Source organism: Panulirus ornatus, chromosome 39, assembly GCF_036320965.1.
Source record: "Panulirus ornatus isolate Po-2019 chromosome 39, ASM3632096v1, whole genome shotgun sequence".
In the NCBI taxonomy this organism is placed as follows: domain Eukaryota; kingdom Metazoa; phylum Arthropoda; class Malacostraca; order Decapoda; family Palinuridae; genus Panulirus; species Panulirus ornatus.
The window spans coordinates 5,776,158-5,790,854 of NC_092262.1; the positions used below are offsets into that span (position 1 = coordinate 5,776,158).

A 14,697-nucleotide genomic window follows, 5' to 3' on the forward strand; every position below is an offset into this window, starting at 1 on the left:
TCCAACAATGTTGTATGATTGCGAGGCGTGGGCTATGGATAGAGATGTGCGCAGGAGGGTGGATGTGCTGGAAGTGAGATGTTTGAGGACAATATGTGGTGTGAGGTGGTTTGATCGAGTAAGTAATGTAAGGGTAAGATGTGTGGAAATAAGAGTGGTTGAGAGAGCAGAAGAGGGTGTTTTGAAATGGTTTGGTCACATGGAGAGAATGGGTGAGGAAAGATTGACCAAGAGGATATATGTCAGAGGTGGAAGGAACGAGAAGTGGGAGACCAAATTGGAGGTGGAAAAATGGCGTGAAAAGGATTTTGAGTGATCAGGGACTGAACATGCAGGAGGGTGAAAGGCGTGCAAGGAATAGAGTAAATTGGAACAATGTGGTATACCGGGGTCTACGTGCTATCAATGGATTGAACCAGGGCATGTGAAGCGTCTGGAGTAAACCATGGAAAGTTCTGTGGGGCCTGGATGTCGAAAGGGAGCTGTGGTTTTGGTGAATTATTACACGACAGCTAGAGACTATGTGTGAACGAATGGGGCCTTTGTTTTTTCCTAGCGCTACCTCGCACACATGAGGGGGGAGGGGGTTATTCCATGTGTGGCGATGGGAATAAAGGCAGACAGTATGAATTATGTATGTGTATATATGTATGTCTGTGTGTACATTGAGATGTATAGGTATGTATATTTGCGTGTGTGGATGTGTATGTATATACATGTGTATGTGGGTGGATTAGGCTATTCGTTCGTCTATTTCCTTGCGCTACCTCGCTAACGCGGGAGACAGTGACAAAGCAAAATAAAATAACACTAGTGGAAAGCTGGGAGAAAATCGTAAAGGCAATCTACTACCGCATTCTTTCATTGTTCAAAAGATGTTACCGTAATCGATGTTTGACTTTTTGTACAATGATAACATAGACAAATTGACTTGAATCAATACTTGAATGGAAATTATATATGCCATGATATAAGCTTCATTACCCTAATTTCCTGTAACATTACCTTCAGGATCTTAGGTTGACTTATACACGAAGCATCTCATGATTGTCAAAAATCAGTGGTCATCCTATCTACAACGTAGATTTGTAGAATATAATTATCCCTTGGGATAATTATATTCTACATGTCGTAGAAGGCGACTAAAAAGGGAGGGAGTGGGAGGCTGGAAATCCTCCTTTCAGTATTTTTTTTTTTTTTTTTCGAAAGGAACAGAGGAAGGGGCCAAGTGAGGATATTCCCTCTATGGCTGTCCTCTGTTCTTAACGCTGCCTCACTAAAGCGAGAAATGGCGAATATGTGTTGTATAAGTTTTCAGAAAGCCAGAAATGATGCAAGAACCGATTGATTAGATTTTGGGAATGATCCAAATCATGGTCTGCATCCAGGACGCCATTACGGAAATATCAATTTTTTTTTTTTTTGTGAATATTGAAGTAATATCAATGATTCCAAATGCCACATACGTTTTCATGGTCAAGAAATTTAAATTTTCTTAGGATTCAACAATGCCATATGGGCATAGGAGCTGCCTTGGCAGATGTCTAGACTCTCCAAATGCAATATTTCATTCCAATATACCTCGAGTATTGTATTAGGAAAGACTTTTGTTCAAGCATATATCTAATTATAAGGAAAATACTCATTAGGAGCACATTATTCGATCTGACAGCTCTATATTCTAATTTGGAATAATCTTTTAGTAATGACTTTGCAGCCAAGGATGTTTTCTTGATTCCTCTTTAAAATTTCAAATTCTTATAAATTTCACAAATCTTAATGTTTTGAAACACTCTCAATAACACTCGCTTATATCAACTTACAATTTACATACAGGATGGTCAAATCAATTTGTATATTTCATATAAAATATTTCTCCTGTTACCTTGTTTTCTGCAGTTGTATATTACACATTTTCACAAGTTGCAATAAATTACATACCATTTAAAGAGCAAAAAGGATATATTCTTTAACAAATACTTAAGGGATAAATTCCAGACCATACAGGAATAATACAATTAAACTATATTACTTGGAAACCAAGATTTATTGTGCTAGCTGGACGGACAGGAAATAAATGTGTCTTATAAAAAATATATACTTTACTTTTATGATCAAATACTCTCATTTTGAATGGACGGATAAATCCTTAGGATGCATAACACAAACTTGTTTTTGAACACTAGTAAGGAAGATGCCTTGTTACATAACCTATCTGCATTGCACTGTCAACTGGAATTTACTGAACTAAGTATACCCCGATTCTTTAACAGTGTATGTTGAAAAGTGAGCTATTCCTATTGCAATATCTGTATCTTTTCTTTACAGAAATCTAACCAGAGCATAAAACTTATTACCATGTTTAATAGTTAAACAAAACTGAAAAGGGTAAAATCTCACACAGCCATACTATCTATCTAAAAACTTCTGTAGCACTGCATATCTATGCAGAAAATATTACATCAGATGATACTTAGCACTCTTGTTAGTATTTCAATCAAAAAAGAAATGCAGAAATGTTTGTTGCTCGTACTTTTAAAATTGGTGTACATATCATACATTCAAGACAATACAACATAAATTTGCAACCACTTATAAGTTTCATTTCTAGGGTAACAAACATTTTTCCTAATAGTTATAGAATTCTATGGAATGCATGCAAAGGTGAAGCAGAAATGTGCTGAAAATAAGAATGTAATAAAATATTGTTGTACTGGATATTCAACTCTACTGCAGTATTTACTCCCATTTCAGAAGGTATGTTATAGAGAAGTCTACCTTGAGGATTTGCGCCTCAATCTGCAAACCACAAAACATTAAAAGCACAAGAGAGTAGTCATATAGAATAAAGAATAAGGAATATATTGAGGTATAATTGTGATACAACAAAAATTGTATGTTTTGAGGTTTGAAAATTTTCTATGGGGCAATCCCATAAGCAATAAGATACTAACACTTCACCTCACCAGTGCGATAATGCAGAGAATTCCCTACTCATTGTTGACCATTAACATGGGGTTGTAGCAATTTACTTGTTTATGACCTGCCTTCAACATTTGCCAGTGAGGTTACCAGGCCTTTTGACTTCGGAGAACTGATCTGCCCAGTAGCTCACAACTGGCATATTGTATGTTTCAGCCCAAAAGCAGACATCACTGGTAAAGAAAAAGGCCTTTTGATGAGGGGAAGCAGAGCAAAGCAGGAAATCCAGACAATTGCTAGTGGAACACTGACTTGAAGAGAATATTTTTCAGACTTCAAAACTTGCGTTTCTCTTCTCTATCACTTTGCCCCACGACCAATGGAAGCATACACTCACAGACGAGGAGGATTTGAAGAAAAAACTTGAAAATAGAGGAAATGTGGAAATAAATTCCTTCAGTGATCCAGACACACTCCAAAAACACACCTACAAGAAGAGTCCTTTGCCAAGAGAAGTAAATCCACCATGCCTAGGACTATGGAATCATACTGGTATGGTGTTATATGAATGCCAAAGAACTATAACGTAAATTTCCTGGGACATCTGTTTTCTAAGTAAAGGTTAAGTTAGAGGTCACCCTCCTCACATCATGGGGTAAAATGTAAAAAATACGTTGAGCCACGAAAAACGGTCCCTATTCAAAGTAGGAATTCATCAAAGGATTCTTTATATTTTAGATTCCTGGACATTCAAATAAATGTCCCTCAAAAATCATATGATTCCCAAAAGCAAAGTTTTACTAAGAAAATGCTAATCCCCTCTAAGTTTAACAAAAGGGGTATGCCTAGTATTTAAAGCTTCACACTTTACTATACCACAGTGGTTCATCTTTGAATTTCATCAGAAAGAAGGCTGTACTTGTGTAGACACTGCATGTATTTCATCAACAGATTTTAGAAGTCCCATAAGAGGTGTTTACAAAATTGATATATTACTATACAAAAACACTGTTTCCTGCATCGGCGAACTAGCGCCAGGAAACAGACTAAGAATGGCCCACCCATTCATATACACATATATATACATAAACGCCCACATACGCACATAGATATACATATACATATTAACATAAAATACACAGACATATACATACATACACATGTACATATTCATACTTGCTCTCCTTCATCCATTCCTGTCGCTACCTTGCCCCACAGGAAAACAGCATTGCTACCCCCTACTTCAGTAACATAGTGCCAGGAAAACAGACGAAAGAAGCCACATTCATTCACACTCATTCTCTAGCTGTCATGAGTAATGTGCCAAAACCACAGCTCCCTATCCACATCCAGGCCCCACAGACCTTTCCATAGTTAACCTCAGATGCTTCACACGCCCTGGTTCAGCACGTCAACCCCAGTATACCACATTGTTCCAATTCACTCTTTTCCTTGCACATCTCTCACCCTCTTGTATGTTCAAGCAACAATCACTCAAAATCTTTTCTACTCCATCCTTCCACCTCCAATTTGGTCTCCCACTTTTCCTTCTTCCCTCCACCTCCGACACATATGTCCTCTTTGTCAATCTTTCCTCACTCATTCTCTCCATATGTCCTAACCATTTCAATACACCCTCTTCTGCTCTCTCAACAACTCTTTTTATTTCCAAATGCTTTTCTTACTTAATCAAACAACCTCACACCACATATTGTCCTCAAACATTTCATTTCCAATACTTCCTCCCTCCTCCATACAACCCTATCTATAGCCTATGCCTTGCAACTACATAACATTGTTGGAACTACCATTCCTTCAAACATACCCATTTCTACTCTCCGAGATAACGTTCTCTCCTTCCATACATTCCTCATTGCTCCCAGAACCTTCGCCCCTTCTTCCACCCTGTGACTTACTTCCATGGTTCCATCCATTGCCAAGTCCACTCCCAGATATCTAAAACACTTCACTTCCTCCAGTTTTTCTCCCTTCGAACTTACATCCCAAATAGCTTGTCCCTCAACCCTACTGAACCTAATAACCTTGCTCTTATTCATGTTTACTCTTAACTTTCTCCTTTCACACACTTTTTCAAACTCACTCATCAACCTCTGCAGTTTCTTACATGAATCAGCCACTAGAGCTGTATCATCTGCGAACAACAACTGACTCACTTCCCAAGCTCTCTCATTCCCAACGGACTGCATTCCCGTCCCTCTCTCCAGAACTCTTGCAGTTACCTCCCTAACCACCCCGTCCATAAACAAATTAAACAACCATAGGGACACCACACACCCCTGCCGCACACCGTCATTCATTGGGAACCAATCACTTTCCTCTCTTCCTACTCGTACACATGCCTTACATCCATGGTAAAACTTTTCACTGCTTCTACCAACTTACTCCCCCCCACACCATATACTCTTAAAACCTTCCACAAAGCATCTCATTCAACTCTACCATATGCCTTGTCCAGATCCATAAATGCTACATACAAATCCATCTGTTTTTCTAAGTATTTTTCACACACATTCTTCAAAGCAAACACTTGATCCACACATCCTCTACCACTTCTGAAACCACACTGCTCTTCCCCAATTTGATGCTCTGTACATGCCTTCACCCTCTCAATCAATACCTTCCCATATAATTTCCCAGAAATAAACAAACTTATGCCTCTATTGTTTGAACACACACCTTTATCCCCTTTACCTTTGTACAGTGGTACTATACATGCATTCTGCCAATTCTCAGCCACTTCACCAGGGTCCATACAGACAATGAATATCCTTAACAACCAGTCAACAACAGAGTCAGCCCCTTTTATGATAAATTCCACCATAATACCATCCAAACCTGCCACCTTGCTGCATTTCATCTTCCACAAAGCTTTCACCATCTCTTCTCTCTTTTCTAAACCATTCTCCCTGACCCTCTCACTTTGCACACCAACCCAACCAAAACACCCTATATCTGCCACTCTATCATCAAACACATTCGACAAACCTTTAAAATACTCAATCCATCTCCTCACTTCACCACTAACTGTTGTTTACCTCCCCACTTCCCCCCTTCATTGATGTTCCCTTTTTGTTCTCGTCTTACACACATTATTTACCCCCTTCCAAAACATCTTTTTATTCTCCCTAAAATTTAATGATACTCTCTCACCCCAACTCTCCTTTGCTCTCTTTTTCAACTCTTGCACCTTTCTCTTGACCTCATGCTGCTTTCTTTTATACATATTTGCACTACTTCCCTACAAGTATCATCCACATGCCTCTCTTTTCTCTTTCACTAACAACCTTACTTCTTAATCTCACCCTCACTACCCTTTCTTATCTGCCCACCTTTCTCATGCCACAAAAGTACTTTTCAAAAACCTAATAAACAGTTTCATCATTAACATAGAACATAATTTTCTTTTAACCCATAGCAAACTCACTTAATATGTAATATGAAAATTAGTCTTCATAAGAAGACATTGAAGTGTTGACTACCATAAAAAAAACAACCAAAATGCCCCAGAAAAAGTGCTTATCTATAAAGCCCATGTAAAAGACATTATCTGAATTTCAGAGCCCTCAGGGTGACCTGTGTTGCCATTTATCATGGAAAAAGACAACCCATCCACCATAACAAAGGAAGGCAGGGGTAACCCTCATAAACAGGCTGTTCTGAACAGCGTAGCTTTGAGAGAAAAAGTTTCCATAAACGAAACTAAGCTACATGTCTACCAAATTTTCGTGCGATCATTAGGAACCATATGAAATGGAGGCTTGACCATTTGGCACTCATCCCCAAGTTGTCACTCCCATACAGTTCAAAAGCATTGTCAGATATTAAAGTAATTTCACTACAGTGACTCTCCTAACTCCTACCTCTAGTGTAAAACCCCCTACCTGAAGACCATATATTCAAAGCCTCCAAAAGAACATGAAAATATTACATAAGCACAAAGGAAAACCATTTGTGTTGTACGGGAGAAACAAAAGCAATAATAGGAAAGGAGGGGGACCACCAACAATATACAATATATGACAACAATAATTAGTCCATAAAAAACTGCATATTCTATAGATCTATCCAAAGTACATCTACAAACCGTATTCCTCCACAGAAAGATGAAAAAAGAATTATGTCCAGTATACACACAATCCAAGAGGATTCTGAGCTGCTAGGCAGATTAGTCCTCCAGAGTGAGTGGATCAGATATCTTATCACTGTGGTGGACTCTAACCATGCAAAGGTAGGCCAAAAATAAGTTAGCACCCACAACTACAGGTTAGTGGTTCGCAATGAGTGGGGAATGCTTGTGCTACCCCAGCACTTGTTAGGAAGCCCTGACCCCAAAAATATAAAAGAGATACATCATTGCTCCCAATGCAAACTGGCAAAGAAAAGCTAAATCTGTACTGTTATAATTAAAAGTATGAATAAACATAATTTTTTATATTACATGGGATGATAATAAATATGTTCTGAAATTACCGAGTAGATTTAGGGTAATATGACTAAACAGGGAAATGAAGGTAAAAAGCAGAGTTAAACATATAAAGGGGAAAACTATACTAAGCTTTGCTACAACTCGCTTCCAAGGGAAAACAAGCATGCAGAGGGAAAACACATAAAACTGACGGTCATATAAGGCCCTACAATAACCATCACCTCTTGAAGATCAAACAGTACAATGTATATTGTCATCACAAAAAAGATGGTCTACACTAATTTCTCATGCAGCAAGTGTTTGGAAATTGAACCTGTTTTTGAAAAACTGTTCAACACTGAATGTGAGAACTTATTACCCTGGGACATCACATAAGAGGCATTTACTACATGAGCCCTCCATCATACATAGTTGTAAATAATTTATGTACTTGTACTTTTTATGAAACTGTGTACCTAGCAATTCCATTAATTGGACAACTATTTCACATGGTGCAATTAAAAGTGATGATGTAACAAACGGTACAAAAAACAAGAAAGTGACCTTAACACTTTAAGCAAAAAATCCTTTTTACCATTTTGAAAACCTTGATTTTCACAAATTTATTTGGTACATGCACTGTAAAAAACACATGTAACAATTCAAACGATAAAATTTCTGCAAGCATTTACTGCTATTGTACTTTATAGCATGCTGCACTTTTAATACACTAATGAAGTAATTATCTTATGGCTCATAATTAACTGAGAGAAATTTAACATAAGTAATACCACTTACAGAATTTCATAAAGATGTAAAAAGGTACAGAAGTTGCATTACAAATTAATCAGCTTGATGAAATAACGCCGAGATGGGAGGAACACGAACACCACATGAAAAGGGATGAGTTGTTGAAAAATATGTATAAAACAGAAAATTAAATGGGAATTGTTGACTACACAGGTTCAACAAAAAGTTGGTGAGGTATGAGGATATATCACTGCATTGTGAAATAAAAATAGAGAAAAATAAAAGAGTGAACAAAGATGAATCTACTCATCAACTAAATATGAAAATGTGTGGTCCAACTTAGTAAACACTTGTGCTGATACAGTGCTACAATGAAAGGTTCTTATCACCAATAAGTCTGGAATGTAAACTGACTTTGCACAGTAAGATATAACGAAAAAATTACAGTAATACATACACGCTAAACCCATGTGAAAAAAATCAGTCACTTACATATACTTATCACCGTGCTATGGTCTCCTTCTTTCAAAGGCCAGAATGTATAGACAGCTTGAAAATATACACACTGTAGATGTATGACTAGTTATTCCTGAAGTGAAGAATTCTACATAAAAGAAATCACAGCCTAATGACTAGGTTAATATTTTTCTTTTCATTACATCCTATACATCTTCATTTATCCATGAAAATGCTTTCCTCATCCAAGCCTATCATATTCAAGAAACCTGCTTTGATTTTTTTCTATAACTCATACCAATGCATTAATTCACACCTCATGACAATTTACCGTGGTGGGTTTTGAAAACTTTATCTGTTCATATCAGATACCTAGCCTTTTGATAAACCTATAAAGATAGCTTTCTTTGCATCTCAGTAATAATAATAATTACAGCCCATATAAAGAAAGCTGAGAGAGACAAAGACGAAAGCCTAACTCAATAAATAATGAACTGCACTTTTTTCTAACCATTATTCAGTAGCAATACTGCATTGACTAGATGAGGAAAACAAGCTCAGCAGGTCATACCTAACTAAGCAATGTTAACACTGTGGAAAACAGATTATTTTTCTGGTAGTCTATAACCAAGTTCACTTTCCTACATCATACTTCACAGCATCTAATGCATCATGAACTTCAAATTGAGGATGTTCAAGAAATGCTTCTTTTAACAACTATAACAGATCTGTTGAAATACAATAACTTGAAGTATTCTCAAGCTGTATTCCTGATACTACCAAAGAATTAATACCAAGTGATACAAGTATTGTCTGTAAACCATTACTTATTGTTTCCAAGGTTTTCTTTAATCTGATATGTAAGCCATTCCACACCCTCATGTAGACCATCTCCAGTAATGGCATTGGAAGCAGTAATATGCCATGGCTTGTCTGTAATTCGCTCTAAGCCCAAAGCTGCTGAAACCTTAACACTACTCACTGCTTCACGCATATCCATTTTGTTTGCAAAAAATAAGATGGGGATACGTCGATGCCGAATCTGCAAACAATAAAGCATCTCAGCAAAATTCATTTTATTGGCAACATAAGCATTTCAGAATATATTTTATTTATTTATTTTGCTTTGTCGCTGTCTCCTGCATTAGCAAGGTAGCGCAAGGAAACAGACAAAAGAATGGCCCAACCCACCCACATACACATGTATGTCCACACACGCAAATATACATACCTATACATCTCAACGTATACATATATATACACACACAGACACATACATATATACACATGTAGAAAATTCATACTATCTGCCTTTATTCATTCCCATCGCCACCCCGCCACACATGAAATAACAACCCCCTCCCCCGCAAGTGCGTGAGGTAGCACTAGGAAAAGGCCACATTCGTTCACACTCAGTCTCTAGCTGTCATGTATAATGCACTCAAACCACAGCTCCCTTTCCACATCCATGCACCACAGAACTTTCCATGGTTTACCCTAGATGCTTCACACGCCCTGGTTCAATCCATTGACAGTACGTCGACCCTGGTATACCACATCGTTCCAATTCACTCTATTCCTTGCACGCCTTTCACCCTCCTGCATGTTCAGGCCCTGATCACTCAAAATCTTTTTCACTCCATCTTTCCACCTCCAATTTGGTCTCCCACTTCTCGTTCCCTCCACCTCTGACACATATATCCTCTTGGTCAATCTTTCCTTGCTCATTCTCTCCATGAGACCAAACCATTTCAAAACACCCTCTTCTGCTCTCTCAACCACACTCTCTTTATTTCCACACATCTCTCTTACCCTTCCATTACTTACTCAATCAAACCACCTCACACCACATATCGTCCTCAAACATTTCATTTACAGCACATCCACCCTCCTCTGCACAACTCTATCTATAGCCCACGCCTCGCAACCATATAACATTGTTGGAACCACTATTTCTTCAAACATACCCATTTTTGCTTTTCAAGATAATTTGATGGAAGAACTCATGACGGATTACTGAACTGGTTGGACAATTTTAGTCAAGGACAAAAGTCCATCAAAGGTATACTGAGCTCTCTATCTTGAAAATTAAAGGTAGGAGGTTCTAAACAACCTTGACCTGGCACAAACCTGAACACAGGTGTGTCCCAGGAGTTTATCTACAATAGCACAAGACTTATATCTACAGCAGAGTTAGATAAATAGAGATCCTGATTTTCAGTCTTACAGTATAGGATATTCTGCATTTCTTCTTTATTTCAGCTGATACATTGTATATATCTTCTTTAGCATAAAAATATGACCTATACTGCTATCTCAAAGAAAACCTAATTTGTAAAGAAAATGGGCTAAAAATGCAGGTATTAGATTAGGAAACCTTTCAGGCCAAAACATTGTTTTGTTTCAAAAATGGAATATGTGATGAAAAGATTCTTTAGCTTAAACCTCCAAACTCTATAGTTATGCTTCCTGAGGCAAACAGATACCAAAAGAATAAAGAATATATTTAACAGGCAATCAATAAAAAGTTTAATAACACAAATTAACATGTAGTTCCAAAATAACACTTGGGCCCCAGAATCTCATAAAGCATGAAAATTATGCCCTACATCATTATCCTATCATGAATTCAATATTTATCTATTTATTTTGCTTTGCCGCTGTCTCCTGCATTAGCGAGGTAGCGCAAGGAAACAGACAAAAGAATGGCCCAACCCACCCACATACACATGTATACACATACACGTCCACACACGCAAATATACATACCTATACATCTCTACGTATACATATATATATGGGATGAAGAAGTAAGATTATTAGTGAAAGAGAAGAGAGAGGCATTTGGACAATTTTTGCAGGGAAAAAATGCAGTTGAGTGGGAGATGTATAAAAGAAAGAGACAGGAGGTCAAGAGAAAGGTGCAAGAGGTGAAAAAAAGGGCAAATGAGAGTTGGGGTGAGAGAGTATCATTAAATTTTAGGGAGAATAAAAAGATGTTCTGGAAGGAGGTAAATAAAGTGCGTAAGACAAGGGAGCAAATGGGGACTTCAGTGAAGGGCGCAAATGGGGAGGTGATAACAAGTAGTGGTCATGTGAGAAGGAGATGGAGTGAGTATTTTAAAGGTTTATTGAATGTGTCTGATGACAGAGTGGCAGATATAGGGTGTTTTGGTCGAGGTGGTGTGCAAAGTGAGAGGGTTAGGGAAAATGAGTTAGTAAACAGAGAAGAGGTAGTAAAAGCTTTGTGGAAGATGAAAGGCGGCAAGGCAGCAGGTTTGGATGGTATTGCAGTGGAATTTATTAAAAAAGGGGGCGACTGTATTGTTGACTGGTTGGTAAGGTTATTTAATGTATGTATGACTCATGGTGAGGTGCCTGAGGATTGGCAGAATGCTTGCATAGTGCCATTGTACAAAGGCAAAGGGGATAAGAGTGAGTGCTCAAATTACAGAGGTATAAGTTTGTTGAGTATTCCTGGTAAATTATATGGGAGGGTATTGATTGAGAGGGTGAAGGCACATACAGAGCATCAGACTGGGGAAGAGCAGTGTGGTTTCAGAAGTGGTAGAGGATGTGTGGATCAGGTGTTTGCTTTGAAGAATGTATGTGAGAAATACTTAGAAAAGCAAATGGATTTGTATGTAGCATTTATGGATCTGGAGAAGGCATATGATAAGAGTTGACAGAGATGCTCTGTGGAAGGTATTAAGAATATATGGTGTGGGAGGCATGTTGTTAGAAGCAGTGAAAAGTTTTTATCGAGGATGTAAGGCATGTGTCCGTGTAGGAAGAGAGGAAAGTGATTGGTTCTCAGTGAATGTAGGTTTGTGGCAGGGGTGTGTGATGTCTCCATGGTTGTTTAATTTGTTTATGGATGGGGTTGTTAGGGAGGTGAATGCAAGAGTTTTGGAAAGAGGGGCAAGTATACAGTCTGTTGTGGATGAAAGAGCTTGGGAAGTGAGTCATTTGTTGTTCGCTGATGATACAGCGCTGGTGGCTGATTCATGTAAGAAACTGCAGAAGCTGGTGACTGAGTTGGGTAAAGTGTGTGAAAGAAGAAAGTTAAGAGTAAATGTGAATAAGAGCAAGGTTATTAGGTACAGTAGGGTTGAGGGTCAAGTCAATTGGGAGGTAAGTTTGAATGGAGAAAAACTGGAGGAAGTAAAGCGTTTTAGATATCTGGGAGTGGATCTGGCAGCAGATGGAACCATGGAAACGGAAGTGAATCATAAGGTGGGGGAGGGTGCGAAAAACCTGGGAGCCTTGAAGAATGTGTGGAAGTCGAGAACATTATCTCGGAAAGCAAAAATGGGTATGTTTGAAGGAATAGTGGTTCCAACAATGTTGTAGGGTTGTGAGGCATGGTCTATGGATAGAGTTGTGTGCAGGAGGGTGGATGTGCTGGAAATGAGATGTTTGAGGACAATGTGTGGTGTGAGGTGGTTTGATCGAGTAAGTAATGTAAGGGTAAGAGAGATGTGAGGAAATAAAAAGAGCGTGGTTGAGAGAGCAGAAGAGGGTGTTCTGAAATGGTTTGGGCACATGGAGAGAATGAGTGAGGAAAGATTGACCAAGAGGATATATGTGTCAGAGGTGGAGGGAACGAGGAGAAGTGGGAGACCAAATTGGAGGTGGAAAGATGGAGTGAAAAAGATTTTGAGTGATCGGGGCCTGAACATGCAGGAGGGTGAAAGGCGGGCAAGGAATAGAGTGAATTGGATCGATGTGGTACACCGGGGTTGACGTGCTGTCAGTGGATTGAATCAGGGCATGTGAAGCGTCTGGGGTAAACCATGGAAAGTTGTGTGGGGCCTGGATGTGGAAAGGGAGCTGTGGTTTCGGGCATTATTGCATGACAGCTAGAGACTGAGTGTGAACGAATGGGGCCATTGTTGTCTTTTCCTAGCGCTACCTCGCACACATGAGGTGGGAGGGGGGTGGTATTCCATGTGTGGCGAGGTGGGGATGGGAATGAATAAAGGCAGACAGTGTGAATTGTGTGCATGGGTATATAGGTATGTGTCTGTGTGTGTATATATATGTGTACATTGAGATGTATAGGTATGTATATTTGTGGTGTGGACGTGTATGTATATACATGTGTATGGGGGTGGGTTGGGCCATTTCTTTCGTCTGTTTCCTTGCGCTACCTAGCAAACGCGGGAGACAGCGACAAAGCAAAATAATAAAATTAATATATATATATGGCCAGAGATAGCCAGAGAGCATTATTGGATTACGTGTTAATTGATAGGCGCACGAAAGAGAGACTTTTGGATGTTAATTTGTTGAGAGGTGCAACTGGAGGGATGTCTGATCATTATCTTGTGGAGGCGAAGGTGAAGATTTGAAGGGGTTTTCAGAATAGAAGAGAGAATGTTGGGGTAAAGAGAGTGGTGAGAGTAAGTGAGCTTGGGAAGGAGACTTGTGTGAGGAAGTACCAGGAGAGACTGAGTACAGAATGGAAAAAGGTGAGAACAAAGGAGGTAAGGGGAGTGGGGAAGGAATGGGATGTATTTAGGGAAGCAGTGATGGCTTGTGCAAAAGATGCTTGGTTCATGAGAAGCGTGGGAGGTGGGTTGATTAGAAATGGTAGTGAGTGGTGGGATGAAGAAGTAAGATCATTAGTGAAAGAGAAGAGACAGGCATTTGGACGATTTTTGCAGGGAAAAAATGCAAATGAGTGGGAGAGGTATAAAAGAAAGAGACAGGAGCTCAAGAGAAAGGTGCAAGAGGTGAAAAAGAGGGCAAATGAGAGTTGGGGCGAGAGATTATCATTAAATTTTAGGGAAAATAAAAAGATGTTTTGGAAGGAGGTAAATAAAGTGCGTAAGACAAGGGAGCAAATGGGAACTTCAGTGAAGGGGGTTAATTGGGAGGTGATAACAAGTAGTGGTGATGTGAGGAGATGGAGTGAGTATTCTGAAGGTTCGTTGAATGTGTTTGATGACAGAGTGGCAGATATAGGGTGTTTTGGTCGAGGTGGTGTGCAAAGTGAGAGGGTTAGGGAAAATGAGTTAGTAAACAGAGAAGAGGTAGTAAAAGCTTTGTGGAAGATGAAAGCCGGCAAGGCAGTAGGTTTGGATGGTATTGCAGTGGAATTTATTGAAAAAGGGGGTGATTGTATTGTTGACTGGTTG

The 14,697-nt window shown here is 38.9% G+C and overlaps 1 protein-coding gene across 1 annotated transcript in view; it reads right to left on the bottom strand.

Moving 5' to 3' along the window:
• Positions 1-1,149: 1,149 nt before the first annotated feature.
• Arl6 (ADP ribosylation factor-like 6) overlaps positions 1,150-14,697 on the bottom strand; it is a 32,162-nt gene continuing 18,614 nt past the window's right edge. The window contains exon 4 of the mRNA XM_071684853.1: positions 1,150-9,596. Within this exon, the coding sequence (XP_071540954.1) occupies positions 9,378-9,596 (219 nt within the window). The 3' untranslated portion in view covers positions 1,150-9,377. The remainder of the gene's footprint in view (positions 9,597-14,697) is intronic.